This window comes from Ranitomeya variabilis, chromosome 5 (genome assembly GCF_051348905.1).
Source record: "Ranitomeya variabilis isolate aRanVar5 chromosome 5, aRanVar5.hap1, whole genome shotgun sequence".
In the NCBI taxonomy this organism is placed as follows: Eukaryota; Metazoa; Chordata; class Amphibia; order Anura; family Dendrobatidae; genus Ranitomeya; species Ranitomeya variabilis.
Window position 1 is genome coordinate 102,782,207 of NC_135236.1, and position 18,046 is coordinate 102,800,252.

The 18,046-nt window shown below is 41.8% G+C and overlaps 1 protein-coding gene and 1 long non-coding RNA gene across 3 annotated transcripts in view; one reads left to right on the forward strand and one right to left on the reverse strand.

Annotated features, from left to right (window-relative positions):
* The window catches only part of GMCL1 (germ cell-less 1, spermatogenesis associated), a 158,174-nt gene extending 155,169 nt beyond the window's left edge, over positions 1-3,005 (forward strand). For both annotated transcript variants that reach the window (XM_077263077.1, XM_077263078.1), the window contains one exon: positions 2,225-3,005. In XM_077263077.1, coding sequence (XP_077119192.1) covers positions 2,225-2,353 — 129 coding nt within the window. In that variant the 3' untranslated portion in view covers positions 2,354-3,005. The remainder of the gene's footprint in view (positions 1-2,224) is intronic.
* LOC143775209 (uncharacterized) overlaps positions 1-7,357 on the reverse strand; it is a 111,672-nt gene extending 104,315 nt beyond the window's left edge. Inside the window, exon 1 of the long non-coding RNA XR_013215594.1 lies at positions 7,252-7,357. This is a non-coding gene — a long non-coding RNA (uncharacterized LOC143775209). The remainder of the gene's footprint in view (positions 1-7,251) is intronic.
* Positions 7,358-18,046: the final 10,689 nt, after the last annotated feature.

The window sequence follows — 18,046 nt, forward strand, 5'->3', positions numbered from 1 at the left end:
TGTTGCGTCACAAAACTAGTGACACAGCAGCGATCTCGCTATGTGAGACGGGGCCTTAACTCTCGACTCTGCCCTGTCCTTCAAACCGCACGTCCAAACACTTGCCACCTCCTGTCGCTTCCAACTCAAAAATATTGCCAGAATCCGTCCCTTCCTCAGCCCTCAATCTACTAAAACTCTTGTGCATGTCCTCATCATCTCCCGCCTCGACTACTGCAACACCCTGCTCTGTGGCCTCACCGCTAACTCTCTTGCACCACTCCAGTCTGTCCTCAACTCCGCTGCTCGCCTAATCCACCTCTCTCCTCGCTACTCCCTTGTTTCTCTCTTCTACAAATCCCTCCACTGGCTCCCAATTCCCCAACAAATTCAGTTCAAACTACTAACACTGATCTGCAAAGCCATCCACAACCTGTCCCCTCCCTATATCTCTGAACTAGTCTCCCAATATCTTCCCACACGCAATCTTCGATCCTCCCAAGACCTCCTACTCTCCACCACACTTATTCGTTCCTCACACAACCGCCTCCAAGATTTCTCCCAAATATCCCCCATCCGATCTGCCACCTCTCCACCACCCGATCTGCTGCACCTCCGACCTTCTGTCTCTTCCCCATTATCCCGTAGACTATAAGTCCGCAAGGACAGGGTCCTCTCCCCTCTGTACCAGTCTGTCATTGTAAATTCGTTTACTGTAAACAATATCTATAACTCTGTATGTAACCCCTTCTCATGTACAGCATCATGGAATTAATGGTGCTATATAAATAAATAATAGGTCATGGCTGAGTCTTCCAGCATGGCAATGACCCGAAATACCCAGGGAGTGCAACTAAGGAGTGGCTCTGTAAGAAGCATTTCAAGGTCCTGGAGTGGCCTAGCCAGTCTCCAGACCTGAACCCAATAGAAAATCTCTGGAGGGAGCTAGAAGTCAATGTTGCCCAGCAACAGCTGCAAATCCTGAAAGATCTGGAGAGGATCTGTATGGTGGAATGGGCCAAAATCCCTGCTGCACTGTGTGCATGCTTGGTGAAGAACTACAGGAAACGTCTGACCTCTGTATTCGCAAAGAAAGGTTTCTGTACCTAATATTAAGTTCTGTTTTTCAGTTGAGTCATATATATATGTCATGCAATAAAATGCACATACATTATGTAAATATCATACAGTACAATGTTCTGTTTCTGTTTTTTATTTTTAGATTCTGCCTCTCACAGGTGAAGTGTACCTACAATAAAAATTACAGAACTCCATTCTTTTTAGGCGGGAAAAAAGTGGCAGTGTATGAAATGCTTATTTTCCCCACTGTATATATAGCACTTCACAGACATCATCACTGTCCCCATTGAGGCCCACAATATATATATTCCCTATCAGTATATCTTTGTAGTGTGGAGGAAATCGTAAAACCCAGAGCAAACCCACGCAAACACGTGGAGAACATAGAAAATCCTTGCAAAACTGTAAAGTGCTGTAAATTGGATTACGATGACAGGCAGCGGCTCTATAATAGTGTAGATTACACCGGATCCACCAATCACAATCACAGTCCCTGCTTTCACTCCTTTCAGTGACCTTTGCACATGCTCACTATAGATATACAAAAAATTGCAAAAAAAAAAATTCTTTAAGTACAAAATCCTAATTTTATGGTTTACTTTCCGTCGATATTTTCCCATCTAAAGTTCTGTGACTCATATCAGTAATTATCCTGGTGCTGAGATCTTGCCAATCATTAAAACAATAGGGGCAGACGCTCTTTGGCTGCCATCGGCATCCCATCCCATTTTGTGGTTTCCCTTTGAGGTTAGTCATCAGCCTAGTTACTGTATCTGTGAATATGGAAGCCTCCAGGGCACAGTGTCAAATGATTCCTTCTTCAAGGCATCTGAAGGCATCTTAACACGTGGATCACCGCCAAGTCAATCCTTCAAGTGCCTGGCTTATAACTTTTATATTTTACAGAACATTGTGTAGGCCTGGCCCCTCACTATATTTATTTTACCTGTAAAAACACCGACTGCATAAAAAATCTCACTGAACTGACCTATAGTACAGGTGTCAAAATCCACAGGATACAACACGTGGATTTGTTGTGGAGAATCTGAAACTTGTATTAATGGCGCAAGAGCAGAGGTCAGAGGAGGACTTCACATCTCCACCTACTTTAGCTCCTTGTGTGCTAATTCTTTATTTTCACTAATTTAATCTGATTTATCTGTAGGAACAAGTGGTGATGAATCTGGACAGTCGCCTCCTCCTGTTTCCTCTCTACATCTGCTGCAACTTCCTTTACACGTCCCCTGAAAAACGAGTTGACGCAGAAAGACAGGTGGAAAGTCCTGACATCTAATAGGGGCCACTGCCTACATGAAAAACTCCACATGTAATCTGTAAAAAGGGAACATTTTTCAGTTGTTTTTGCCTTTCAGGTTTATTCTGTTGACACTTTGTCTGTAATAGCGCAGACAGCAGAAGATGTGTAACCGATGGACTTGCACCGCACGATATGTATCTAATCACCACCTCAGAATGTAGGCCCTTCTACCAAACATTGCAAGCCAAAAGTGTCTACGGAATACCCATGATATTCAAAGATGAAGCCTTTGTTTTGTTTTTTATTAATTTTATTTTTCTGACTCGTATTCTGAAGGTGCAAACATCCTGCTGTGCAGTTGTTGTTTTTTTTACATTTGTATTTAAATTTCTGCTGCCGAGCTGCGATCTGCACAGGGTGAGTTCGTGCAGAGCAGCGTTTCACATTAGCAGTAAGATTCCTGTTGTGAGTTTTCTTTTGTTTGTTTTTTCCTTGTTCACCCACAAGCCTTAAAGATCTTCAACCTTCTGCTGGCCTGTAGAGAGGCGAAAGACTTAAGAAGGTCCTGTTGACCCATGTTGGCTTCTTAACAGAGGTGTGAGGTCAGATGTACTGTAGTCGTCAGACTGTTTTGTAATCATTACACTTGGATTCAAAATAAAAACAGCGATTGCTGAATAATTCCTAAGGTTGTCCCGGACTCCATATTTACAACAAATCCAAATTGTTCACAGTAAGTCTTTATTCACGTGTAGTGAGCTTGGAGGGATTTATTTCAGATTCCTATGATCAAAGCAACGTCACTGAGATCGGAGATCCTGGCTCCTCTAGCATATCCGGACATATTCTTCTGGAAAGCCACAACGGTGATCTGCTGCATTGTTGCATTGAGTCAAAACTATGACACCATGTACTGCCAATAATTTAATGAAATGTTAGCCCTTGGCTGTTTTCAGCTAATTCCTACGTTTCGTTTGACACTAAGGACCTGATTCTCAAGACCGGTTTCCTTGATGATGGGTGTGGTAGAGTCAGACACTCCTGATTCATGATGCGATGCACGTCTTTTCATGAATCTCGAGCTTCTGAAAAGTGGCGTGCGCCTCTATACCCTACTCCAAACAAAAATACCAAAAGTACCAGTCAGGTACGGAGGTGTGATTTCTGGTGTAGGAAACTCCACAGCTCGTCATAAATTAGATGAGCTATTGGCGTCCTGCTCCTGTCCCACCTCAGCTCTGTCCATTTCGGCATAGCTGGGAGAAACTCACGTGAGGGCATCAAAAGTCACAAAATTTATCTCACTGATGAACTCCTCTCCAATGGAAGTGAATGGGGTCTGAGCTGCAGCGCCTTAAATCGGCCACTACACAGTGTACAGATCTGGTGTAATCTCGCTCCATACATTTACATCTGGCTGCTCGTGGGTGGGACTGCTGCATGCTGGATCCCCACCCATCTGACTTTAATAACTTATTATAAGGCTAGTTCATCAATGACTAGATTTTGAAAAACCCTTTTAGTACAACCTCTTGAAGTATCTATTATGACTGCTTTTAAAGCAACTGACTGACGTTGTGTAAAGGACACTAGGCTAGTCGGTGTAGTTAGTACTTAGACAGGAGACACTTCCACTGTTTTCTCCTTTTGTTACATTTAACATGACCCTGCTGGATATGAGAAGCATGAAAGTCTTTGAGGTCTGCCGTAGCGCCTTATTTATATAGTGTCTTAGATTTCCTGTTACAAAAGATGGTTTCACAGCAAGCGCCAATTCAAGAAACACATGCCTTAGGTATTTTGTTACAAAAATTAGGATAATGCAGTCTTAATGATAATGATACTACTTGTGCTACTTGAATCCTGCATTTAGATGTGGACATCTCGCTGATAATGTTTTGCTCAAAGCGCATTAAAAAAATGCATATTATTAGTATTTGCTTTTAAATGCCATTACTTTCCCTCTACAGTGTCATTTTGTTGTTTTTTCTTTGAAAAGAACCTACTAAAGTGCTTCTTGTGAAATGTAACCATGCTAGCTGCATATATATTAATGTAGAGCTCATCTCAATGTCATGATGGAAACCAGTACATAACAAGCTCTCATTGAGGTCAGTAACTCATCCTGCACTCAATAATATAACTCTTAACTCAGCAATGCTGGGGGAATGGTCAGATCTGCTATGAGGAGACCATCTCCAGTTGTATCAGTCAAAATGGGAACGGGCAATTATAAAGCAACATGTTGTTAGGGCTAGCTGAACGCACCAAATGGATATAGAGACTTTATTATAATATATGCGTTCGCAGCCCGGGGTCCACCGTGCAGGAGAACCTGCTGCTAGCAAATAGTGGTACTAAATGGCGGTATGAGCTACCTCTGTTACTTCACAGAGTAGCCGTGAACTCAAAGCACTAACCCTGTTAAACTTCAAAGTGGCACAGGCTAACTACCCAAACGAGAGAAGTCAGTGGTCATGCATGCACACAAAACTCCTTGCCGGAGGTGCCAGCATGCTAGGGCCTTATTTCAGCCAGCTCCCTGAATACTCAAACACACAAACTCCTCGCTGGAGGTGCCAGCATTCTAGGGGCTTATTTCAGCCGGGTCCCTGAACACAATCATACGTGACCACACTGGCGCAAAGTACAACATAGAACAATACTAGCGCATGGCCGTGCGGCCATGCGAGCCTTAAATAGTTGCAGCACGTACAGGACCTTCCGAGAAGGACCAATGAGAGGCTGCCACAGAGCGTGAGCACCTGAAGGACCAATGGCCTTAGCTGCAGTGTCTGATCATGTGACCCTCGATCTCCACTGAGAGATCTTACTCTGGGCATGCTCAGAACGAGAAAAGCAGGACTTAGTCCCAGAAGCGTCTGCTCGCCGCTGCCCAGCACTGACTTTAATGGAAGAAGCAGGAAAAGCAGCAGTAAGGCTACCTTTGACATTTGCGTTGTGCGCCGCAGCGTCGGCGCCGCAACGCACAACGCAAACAAAAATGCAGCAAAACGCATGCACAACGCTGCGTTTTGCGCCGCATGCGCATTTCATTGATTTTGGATGCAGCAAAAATGCAACTTGCTGCGTCCTCTGCGCCCGGACGCGGGCGCCGCAGGGACGCATGCGGCGCAAAACGCAAGTGCGACGCATGTCCATGCGCCCCCATGTTAAATATAGGGGCGCATGACGCATGCGGCGATGCTGCGGCACCCGACGCTGCGGCGCCGACCGCAAATGTGAACGTAGCCTAACTCTCTGTACAGAGTCAGACTGAGCGAGACACTGGGACCGACGTCTCCACTGAGCAGACTCCACTGCGGCAGGAGAAGAATGGGAGACCGCAGCGGAGATGGCCCGAGATTCCCCCTGTGCAGAGGCGGGAACTCGACCCCTAACACATGTAATGTTAGGATCCTCTGTCTCATGCATGGCTATAGATGAGGGTATGTTTGTATGTATGTATATATATATATATATATATATATATACATACATACATACATACATACATACATACATACATACATACATACATACATACATACATACATACCCTATGTTTGTATAAACATACAAGGCATCAAAACTATGAATTAACATGTGGAATTATATACTTAACAAAAAAGTGTAAAACAACTGAAATTATGTCTTATATTCTAGGTTCTTCAAAGTAGCCACCTTTTGCTTTGATGACTGCTTTGCACACTCTTGGCATTCTATTGATGACCTTCAAGAGGTAGTCACCGGAAATGGTCTTCCAACAATCTTGAAGGAGTGCCCAGAGATGCTTAGCACTTGTTGGCCCTTTTGCCTTCACTCTGCGATCCAGCTCACCCCAAACCATCTCGATTGGGTTCAGGTCTGGTGACTGTGGAGGCCAGGTCATCTGGCGTAGCACCCCATCACTCTCCTTCTTGGTCAAATAGCCCTTACCCAGCCTGGAGGTGTGTTTGGGGTCATTGTCCTGTTGAAAAATAAATGATGGTCCAACTAAATGCAAACCAGATGGAATAGCACGCCGCTGCAAGATGCTGTGGTAGCCATGCTGGTTCAGTATGCCTTCAATTTTGAATAAATCCCCAACAGTGTTACCAGCAAAGTACCCCCACACCATCACACCTCCTCCTCCATGCTTCACGGTGGGAACCAGGCATGTAGAGTCCATCCGTTCACCTTTTCTGCGTCGCACAAAGACACGGTGGTTGGAACCAAAGATCTCAAATTTTCCACTGGTCTAATGTCCATTCCTTGTGTTCTTTACCCCAAGCTAGTCTCTTCTGCTTGTTGCCTGTCCTTAGCAGTGGTTTCCAAGCAGCTATTTTACCATGAAGGCCTGCTGCACAAAGTCTCCTCTTAAGGCCGGAGACACACTGCTGCGAGATGCGGCCGAGTCTCGCTGGTTAAAAGCAAGCTGTGGCACCGGCACTCCGGAGCGGAGTGTGCAGCTCCATGTATTGCTATGCAGCTGCACGCTCCGCTCCGGAGTGCCGGTGCCACAGCTTGCTTTTAACCAGCGAGACTCGGCCGCATCTCGCAGCAGTGTGTCTCCGGCCTAACAGTTGTTGTAGAGATGTGTCTGCTGCTAGAACTCTGTGTGGCATTGACCTGGTCTCTAATCTGAGCTGCTATTATCCTGCGATTTCTGAGACTGGTGACTCAGATAAACTTATCCTCAGAAGCAGAGGTGACTCTTGGTCTTCCTTTCCTGGGGCGGTCTTCATGTGAGCCAGTTTCTTTGTAGTGCTTGATGGTTTTTGCCACTGCATTTGGGGACACTTTCAAAGTTTGCCCAATTTTTCGGACTGACTGACCTTCATTTCTTAAAGGGAACCTGTCACCACGTTTTTGGAAGATGGGATAAAAATAGCGTTAAATAGGGGCAGAGGTGGGCGTTACATTAGTGTGTGTGTTATGCGTTTATTACCCACCTAAGTTGCCGAAATAACTTTGCAAAGTCTCCGTTTTCGCCTGTCAATCAGGCTGGTCAGGTCACATGGGCGTGGTGTCTTCACCCAGATTTGGCGTAGTTTTCCGTTGGTGGCGTAGTGGTGTGCGCATGCCCAAAGTCCGGAATCCTCTTCCAGGGGATTTAAAATAGCGCGGTGTTCGTTATTGCATTGGTGATCGGTGGGCGCGGCCATCTTCCTTTGGCCGCGCGTGCGCAGAAGCGGCGCTCTGCTGGCCGCGGCTTCAGGAAAATGGCCGCGGGATGCCGCGCGTGCGCAGATGGATATCGCGGCGGCCATTTTCCTGAAGCCGCGGCCAGCAGAGCGCCGCTTCTGCGCACGCGCGGCCAAAGGAAGATGGCCGCGCCCACCGATCACCAATGCAATAACGAACACCGCGCTATTTTAAATCCCCTGGAAGAGGATTCCGGACTTTGGGCATGCGCACACCACTACGCCACCAACGGAAAACTACGCCAAATCTGGGGGAAGACAACGCCCATGCGACCTGACCAGCCTGATTGACAGGCGAAAACGGAGACTTTGCAAAGTTATTTCGGCAACTTAGGTTGGTAATAAACGCATAACACACACACTAATGTAACGCCCACCTCTGCCCCTATTTAACGCTATTTTTATCCCATCTTCCAAAAACGTGGTGACAGGTTCCCTTTAAAGTAATGATGTCCACTCATTTTTCTTTACTTAGCTGCTTTTTTCTTGCCATAATACAAATTCTAACAGTCTATTCAGTAGGACTATCAGCTGTGTATCCACCAGACTTCTGCACAACACAACTGATGTTCCCAACACCATTTATAAGGCAAGAAATCCCACTTATTAAACCTGACAGGGTGAATTGAAAACCATTCCCGTTGACTACCTCTTGAAGCTCATCAAGAGAATGCCAAGAGTGTGCAAAGCAGTCATCAAAGCAAAAGTTGGCTACTTTGAAGAACATAGAATATAAGACATAATTTCAGTTGTTTCACACTTTTTTGATAAGTATATAATTCCACATGTGTTAATTCATAGTTTTGATGCCTTCAGTGTGAATGTACAATTTCCATAGTCATGAAAATACAGAAAAATCTTTAAATGAGAAGGTGTGTCCAAAACTTTTGGTCTGTACTGTGTATACGCAAGTGCAGACACAGCTGGAAGGGCGCCAGCACAGAAGGGGTTATGTGTTTTTTTTTGTTTGTGTTTTTTTTTTTTCAGGGGGGGGTCAAACGTGCACATGTTGAAAAATGGAAACACAATCTTTTCAAAACATCTCGATTTTATTCAGCTTAGAGTATGAGTGTCAAGTGCAGAAATGCTCGCATTTACATGCTGTCAATGAGGTTATTAAAGATTGAGGACTGTTCTGCCTCAGTGAATGCATTCTGGCAAATCGGCAAGATCTGCTGCTGGTAGGTTACTTTTGTGCCACTGGTTCCATGACCAAACACTTCATGTACACGAACAGCTTGTTGTTACATTGAAGACTAGGGAACGCTGGCTATTCATTATGCCAGCTTACCTTGACTTGCCTTCTATCGAGTACTCCAGGAACTGCTTTAGTTGGACATTGCAAAGAGAGCTGCCAGCAGCTGATTTTGATGATTTGCTCAAGTGCATTTAGTGTGGCAGGACATTCCACAGACAACCAGTGATAATCTCATTATTAGCAGCCAAAGTGTGTACGTTGCTTGCACATCCCACCCATACTTTGGATAGATTAAATTGAAATGTTTTGAAAATGCTGTTATTATTTCTTGCTCATTTGCATATCACTAATATATCGGTCCGTAATGCGATTTCCATCATTTCAATGTGTGTATACACAGTATGTGTATATATATATATATATATATATATATATATATATATATATATATATATGTGTGTGTATGTATGTATATATATATGTATATATATGTATATATATATATATATATATAATTATAATTTCCGAAAGAAATTTATTAAACATGCTCACCATGGGCTTTTATAGAGGTTTTCACAAGATTAACGATGCTTTGCAGAGCTCGATCTAAAAGGAGCAGTGATCGGTTATTGCATTCATAGTCAATGGGGCAACAACTTTAAAGTACCAAGTCTTTTACCATTGCCCAGCTGGACAGCTCACCTTCATGCCGTCTGCTGAGCTCCTCAGATTGATGTGGGGTACGTAATCCAAATTAGGCACCATTCAGTTTCATTTGGACATTGGTCTTTCAATTTGCTTTTTTTATGATCCGATTAGTGGAATTATGAGAAACGGAAGCAGAGGGACCCAATGATTGTTAGGGGCTCCATCTGGGTTCTGATATGTCTCTGTTTTTAGAGCGGAAGATAAATTTATGCATGATGCATCTGTTTTGAACATTATTACCACTTGTCTGTTCCTAAAAATGTGATCGACAAATGGAATATCAAAATGCAATTGTAAATGTAGCCTTTATCTTGATCTAGAAGGCAGGGGCGGTATCTTGATCTAGAAGGCAGGGGCGGTGGAGTTGGCGTCCGTGTCCATTTTGGTGGAGTCAGTGTTGGGCTATGTTCACACGTTGCGTTTTTGCTGCTCTTTTATGCACATTTTAAGCTGTACCAAAAAAAGCTGTGAGATTTCAGAAATCTCAGGTTTTTTTTCAAACTAGCATGTTCACCCGTAGAAACCAATGCATAAGTGCAAGAACAAAGGAATCCGGTTTTGCTGTGGTTTTGATGCAACTTCCTCAGGAAGTTGTATCATGTTTGTTTGTTTTTGGGGGGGCGCTAAACTTTATCAGCATGTACAAGAGACAATAAAAACACAGCAAAACCTGCTTTTTGTAAGCACATTTTTTTTACTGCCGAAAGCAGGTTTTGACTGCAGAAAAAGCCCAACCTGTGAACATAGCCTAAAATATACAGACTACTAAAACATATAATAAATTGGGTACAGTAGTATACTGCAGGATGTGCTGAAGATGATTTCATAAGAATTTGGGTAAGTTCTTTAATGTTCTATAAATGTCTGTTCTGTACATGATCTAAGGATCTCTGCTTTTAGCTGAAATGAAGCTCTGCCTCACTTTATATACATGCTCAGTAGTGACCAGCACTGTGGAGTCGTAGTTCAGATGAATCTGTGCTGCACTTTATGTACATGCTCAGTAGTGACCAGTGCGGTGGGATCATAGATGAGATGAATCTGTGCTGCACTTTATGTACATGCTCAGTAGTGACCAGTGCTGTGGGGTCATAGATGAGATGAATCTGTGCTGCACTTTATGTACATGCTTAGTAGTGACCAGTGCTGTGGAGTCGTAGTTCAGATGAATCTGTGCTGCACTTTATGTACATAGTAGGGGGCAGTGCTGTGGTGTCGGAATCGTGGAGTCAGAGGTTTGGCTTACCGACTCCACAGCACTGCTAGAAGGGCCTGGTTACAGCTGGCCCTGAGGAAGGTCAGGACCTGCCCATTAGACAGCTCGGTTATCACTTAGCGTGCCATGCAAGTGCCACTGAAAGTTCAATTGCTGAGGTTTGCCAATTGCAGTAAAGTAACAGATTGACCCAAAGGTAATAAGATGGTTAAAAATGTGACCCCGTCACTTAGGACTCTTCTAACTACAGAAGACGAAGGCCAAACTCAATACAACAAGTGATAGTATTTGTTATACTTCCTTTATGACAGTCTTGCATTATTACAGGATTTCTTTGCATTTCGTTGACTATCCTATAACCCATAACCATAACTCTTAATGTGGTAGCTATTGGCCCGGTAATCTGCTTTGGAAGAACTTTACTGATGTGTAGTTATAAAGTTCACTGGTTCAGACCTTGTATTATGAGAGTTGCAGGATGGTGCACACAGGACTTGCTTGTCACAGCTTTTCCATTTCTGGTGCAACGTTTCCATGTTCATATTTTTCTAAATCTTTGTGAATATGTATATGCGGCTCTGTCGACTGTTAATATAAACCACTGTGAGTTTCATTTAAAATGATCAGGCCTGTTTCTCGCAGGTACTATCATTTTTTGCGTACTTGGCACATGTTACTTAAATTCGGGGCTTATGAAGAAGGAAAGTTTTCTTTTAGGAATTCTCTTGCCCCCCTATCATTCTGGGGCAAATCACCATTTTTGGCCAAGCCACAGTAAGACCTTGGCATGCCCCTTCTTCGCCTGAATTATAAATCATATTTTCCTAAATTAATTTCAGTATAGAAGGCTATGTTTTTGCTTTGTGAATTAGCCATTTATATTTTCCAGCCTGTTATAAATGGCATTCCCCAGGGGCAGGAATATTATTAATGGAAACATTCCACAAGATGAAAATGAATATTATTTCATACATGGATTGTAATAATGATCAAACCTATGGTGATTAATATTATAGGGGGGAATGTGTGGGACGACCTTGAATTGTAGGAAATCTTATAACCATTAATTATTCTGTACATAATTACTATACCTGGATATATTATATTGAGAGGTTAATGCAGTGAATCCACTGCAAATGTAATCAAATCGCTAATAAAATACCAAACGGTAATGATTTGTGATTTTTTTTTTTTCCATTTCTTTTGCCTTTTTGGTCTATAATATTGTCATGTCTCCAAGTTATGAAATTAAATAAGTTGTTTTTTCATCTGATGTGCATAGCATATCCACCGGTGTAATAAAAGCATGCAAGGATCTTCCCTTGACTTTTGTGACCGTTCCAGAAGAGGTAGGGCCTCATCTATCAGACGTGCCAGACATTAAAGGGGTTGTTGGGTTAAAACAAACAAGTCTGCAGTCACTCTGTGTGACTCCAGATTTATGAATACCCCCAGAGCACACACTACGTGCTGCGGAATTCACCGGTTTCAGATCCGGGACTGGAGGATATGTATGAGTTATACATATCCCCGGCCAGTGGGCACGAAGTCGCTCCATATACTTGTATTGTGCCGAGGCCGTGACCCCATCTAGTGATGCGGACTGACACCGGCCGGGCGTATGTATAACTCATACATACCCTTTGTTCCGGGTCTGAAACCGGCAAATCCCTGCAGCGTTCATTGGGTGCGCTGGGGGAATTCATAAGTCTGCAGTCACACACACTGACTGCAGACTTGGTTTTGACCAGAGAACCCCTTTAATAACCTGTATGCCATTCATGCTGCATGTATGATAAACCGCATTAATCCGATAGTGATATAACCTAGGATGACAACAATGAGCAAATACACTGCAGTAAGTAAATAGTAATAGAACATGTACATAACATGGGGTACTTGGTTGTCACTTTATCAACAAAAAGCATAAAAGCCATCCCACCTTGGCAAAGTGTACACAATTGGGTTGGTTCTATATCTAGTATTTCACCTCTGTGTGTCAGCAGGCCTCAATAAACTGGGGAAGAGCAGGACCCAGGTCTGACTGTTTTACACCTTTCCAGAGAGAGCTATATACAGGGTGGGCCATTTATATGGATAAACCTAAATAAAATGGGAATGGTTGGTGATATCAACTAACTGTTTGTGGCACATTAGTATGTGGGAGGGGTGAAACTTTTTAAAATGGGAGGTGACCATGGCGGCCATTTTGAAGTCGACCATTTTGGATCCAGCTTTATTTTTTCAATGGCAAGAGGGTCATGTGACACTTCAAACTTATTGAGAATTTCACAAGAAAAACAATGGTGTGCTTGGTTTTAACGTAACTTTATTCTTTCATGAGTTATTTACAAGTTTATGACCACTTATAAAATGTGTTCAAAGTGCTGCCCATTGTATTGGATTGTCAATGTGACCCTCTTCTCCGACTCTTGACGCACTGATAGCAACACCGCAGAAGAAATGCTAGCATAGGCTTCCAGTATCCGTTTTTTCAGATGCTGCACATCTCGTATCTTCACAGCATAGACAATTGCCTTCACAAAATAAGTTTGTGTCACATCACCCTCTTCCCATTGAAAAAAATAGTTGGATCCAAAATGGCCGACTTCAAAATGGCCACCATGGTCACAACCCCTCTTGAAAAGTTCCCTACTCCCATATACTAATGTGCCACACACAGGAAGTTGATATCACCAACCATTCCCATTTTATTTAGGTGTTTTCATATAAATGGCCCACCCTGTAGACAAGACGTACAGCCCTATATATACAGAGTACAAGGAATAATGACCGAAAAATGGGCCTGCACACCTCTTGGTAGAAGTGCAATGTAAGGTGCACATTCACACTGTGGCAATTAACACACAAAACTACATACGAGTGAAATAAGTATTGAACATGTCACCAATTTTCTAAGTAAATGTATTTCTAAAGGTGCTATTGACATGAAATTCTCACCAGACGTCGTTAACAACCTATCCAATCCACACAGGCAGGAAATCAAATCATAGATGTCCATGAATTAAGTTGTTATGAGAAATGACAAAAAGAAAAAGTATTGAACTCGTTTACTGAAATTTATTTAATACTTTTTATAAAAGCCTTGGTTGAGAATGACCGCTTTAAGACATCTATACAGAGAAACTGGTTGCATGCATTGCTCAGGTGAGATTTTTGTCCCATTCTTCCACACAAAAACTCTTCATATCCTGAAAATTCGATGTGTTCCTTCTGTAAACTCTTAGCTTTACTTCCTTCCATAAATTTTCTATTGGATTCAGGTCAGGTGATTGACTGGATCAAAGTAGATTTTTATCAAGAATGTCTACTGCTTTTGTCCATGCATCCTTACTGAAGTTTGCCAGTGCTGTTTGCTGAAAAACAGCCCCACACCATGATGTTCCCACATCCAAACTTCACTGTTGGTATCAGGGCTGTGGAGTCGGTAGGCTAATTCTCCGACTCTGACCCCTCAATTTCCATGACTCAGACTCCCTCATACATGGCTCATGTTTAAGTGACAAATTTGCTGTGGTAAAATGGTAACATCAGGCTTTTAATCATTATTATGATACAATAATCAAGCCATTTAGATAGAACATAAAATATATTTATTGGAATACAACTTTAGAACAAAAACGTTTTCATATTTACAATTTATTATACACTATAGTAAGTGTAAAAAATAAAAAGTTTTCAACAAAAACGTACTGAATAACATTTGTGCAGTCTATGAATTTGTTCTGAGAAATAGTATCGCCTCGACCAGATCCTCCTTCACATCTGAACTAATTATTTTAAGGCTAGAGAACAACCTCTCTACACTAACTTGGGTTGGTGGCAAAGCAGTAACCGCATGGGCAACATCTCTAACAATTTCAGGGTGTAAAGGAATTGCCTCGTGCACAGTCAGTTTTGATGAACGATTGAACTTTTCTTCGAGAGCAAGTGAAAAACGTTGCTGAAATATAGTCAATCTGTTTTCTATGGAAGTGGAATCTTTTTCCCTGCAGCAACGCTTTGCCTGCTCCACGTCCTTCAAATACTTGTCGAAATCAAACTCCTCATCTGATGAGGATGAAGGAACGGCAGCAGCAGCACTGGCAGGACCCGAGTCCTCTTGCTCTTGGCCATCCTGTATCTCATCCTAACTGCTACCTCAATCAAAGCTTTTCCTTTAGTAAGCTGTTGATCAGCAATATATGATGACTCTGGTCCACATAAACAGCTGCTAGAAGAGTTTTATTTTCTAATAGCAGTGTCTCTCTGTTTCACTGAAGCAGCAATGCCATCAGCGATTAAACCTCCTCTTTGGGACAGGCAAAACAAGTTTTTCCACTCCTTTATAAAAATGCCAGGAGTTAAATCTTCAGCTTGTAACTTTTTAGTCACTGTAAATGGGTGATGAAGAAATTCCTTCAATTCAGCCACCTGTGTCCATTGACCTTCATGTAGTGTTACCTGAGGGTTGGCCATATCTACAAGGAAGGGTTTCAGCTCAAGCAATCACTCAGTCATTAAATAGTTGCTGACCCACTGAGTGGCTTGATCCACAATTGCCCCTTTTCCAGCACATATCTTCCAGATGGAATCAATTTTAGGGGTTCTGGCAGCAATAGCCAATTTCCTCACTTTACTAATCAGAGTTCCAGCATGTCCCTCTTGCAGACAATCTCTTATTGCCAGCTGCAGCGTGTGCACAACACAGCGTATGTGATGAATAGGAAAGAGGTGTGAAGCAGCTTCAACAAGATCATCTAATTGTAAAGAATCAATTTGCTGTTATTCTGTAGTAATATCTGTTTGTTCCTGTGTTATGGGAACAGGACTGTGGCCTTCCATCTCCAACATACAGAATGTGAAATGTTCTTCTAGCTGCTGTTCCCCTTCATTCTCATTCATCAGTTTAATTGTACTTATCATGTTTGAAGCATTATCCGTTACAATAGCAAGAACCTGTTTTTTTAGTTCATAATCTTGCAGAACTTTTTCAACTTAAGGTGTGGAGAACCTGACTGCTGTGAAGAGCTTTAGTATCTTTTACTGCCAGCGTCTTAGTAACAACTTTTTTTGTTGTCACAAACATATTGAACATTGATAGCAAAATGGTTCACTCTGTGACGTGCAGCCATCCATTTTAAGAAATACAATGTGTATTTTGAGAGTCTTTTTAAGATCTTCCTTTTGGTTAAGGGCTTCTTCAATCACTAATTTTCTTATACTTTCTCTTTCAAGAGAAACACCAAGTTTGTGGGCCATTTCTCCATTAAGAGCTGTAAAAGCTGGTTATGCAAATAATGATAATGGTACACAGTCCTTCACAACAAGCTCGATGAGTTGTCTTTCAAACACATCTTCTGTCATTGCGGTAACTTTGTCACTTGCAAAATAGCTTGTAACTGATGTTTGAGACGCTCTTTCCTCCTCCTTTGCCTGGCAGGAAGTGCTGGCCTCTGGTTTCTTGGTGCTGCTTTGATCTTTTTCAATCATAGCTTTGTAAATTTATGGGTGGCAGCGTTGTAAATGTCTTCTTAGATTGGAAGCTCTTGAAGGAGCATTTTTATCACTGCCTGAGTATGCACTGATTTTGACATCACAGCATTTGTTTTCATCTGGGTCACTTATACACTGACACACAAAATGTTTTTTATCTTGAGTCACTGTAAAATGCTAAAATACAGCTGACTTCATAAGATGCTTTTTAGACATTTTGTAATTATGGAAATTCTCTCTCAAAATATTTTTGTCCTGTAAAAAAAAAAAGGTATATTGTAATTCTTGCAAGAATAGGGAATCATGCACTGTATAATTTAGGATATAAATAAAACGGTCTTGGCATAAATCAGTAGGACAGATGATAAATATAAAGTTTGTAAAATATGTTAGCTTTATGCTGAACTTTCAATGTCAGGCTTGTCTCCGTGTACAGCTCACTAAATGCTTCAGATATTTCTTCACAGTCTATGAGGAGGGAGAGAGCATGTTTGTGCTGAATCATATTGCAGAACACATACAAATATATATGTTCTCATCGATCCTGTTTACTGTATTTCTGAATTTGAGATGTTAGAAAACAGTTTTTCCCCTTATATTCTATGTATAGTGTATAGAAGTCATCAGGGCAGCTAATTTCTCCAAACATGAGCTAAGAGGAAAAACAAACTAAAACATCAAGCATACAGAGACAACATATACTGGACTATTGATTTATGCACAGTTTATTAAAAGCTTAGGTATGCTTTAGGAAGTACTTACCTTCTTTAATCCTGCTTTCCTGTTCACTCCAGAAGTTCCGAGATGAATGCAGGCTTTCCTTCCATGTGTTTTTATTTTTTCCCCTTATCTGTAGAGGAAGAGCCTCACTACTTATCATGAACATAAACTGCAGCACAGATTCATCTCAGCTAAAAGTCTAGATCTTAGATCAGGAATAGGATATTTCATAACTTTCCCAAATTCTTATGAAAATATATTCTCCACAAACTACATTGAACTACTGTACCCAATTTATTATATATTTTAGGAGTTGGTCCATTTTATACCGCCTCCACCAAAAGGTACTCCACGACTCTGACTCCACAGCCCTGGTTGGTATGGTGTTTTGGTGTGCTATGCAGTGCCTTTTTACTTCCAAACATCGTATTTATTATGGCATCCAAAGAGTTCAATTCTGGTCTCACCTGACTCTCCCAGTATTTCACAGGCTTGTCTAAATGCTGTTGAGCATAATTTAAAAGCGCTTGAACATGCTTTTTGTTCAGCAATTGAGGCTTGCCTTGCAAACTTGTATACAGGTGATGGAGGTTGAGTTTATTACCAATAATTTTCTTTGAAACCATTGTACCTGTTGATTTGAGGTCTTTCTTGTAGGCCTTTTCTCTCCATCGGTGGTCCTTGGCGCTTGAATAATTCTCATTGTTTTCACTCCGCTGTCTGAGATCTTGCGGGGAGTACCTAGTCGTTGCCAGTTTATGGTAAAATAATGTTATTTCCATTTCTGGATTATGGAACCAAGAGTGCTCACTGAAACTTTCAGTAGTTTCGAAATTGTTCTGTAACAAATGTCATCAGTATGTTTTACAGCAATAAGGTTGTGAAGGTCTTGAACAGCTTAATGGTTTAACCCATAATGAGTTGTTTGTGTGGTCCCTTGGTAATGAGACTCCTCTTTACAGGCTATCAGTTAAACCAGCTGATATTATTTTTCACTAACCGGATTGCTTTCTAATTAATGATAGATTTCAGCTGGGGTCATGACATTCCATGGCTTTTTGCACCTTTTTTTTTCATGTTTTGAATACTTCTTCCCTGTATCATTTCTCATTGTTACACACAACTTAATTTATGGACATCTATGGTTTGATTTATTTGTGTGAATTGAATGAGTTATCAACAATTGGTGAGAATTTCATGTCAAT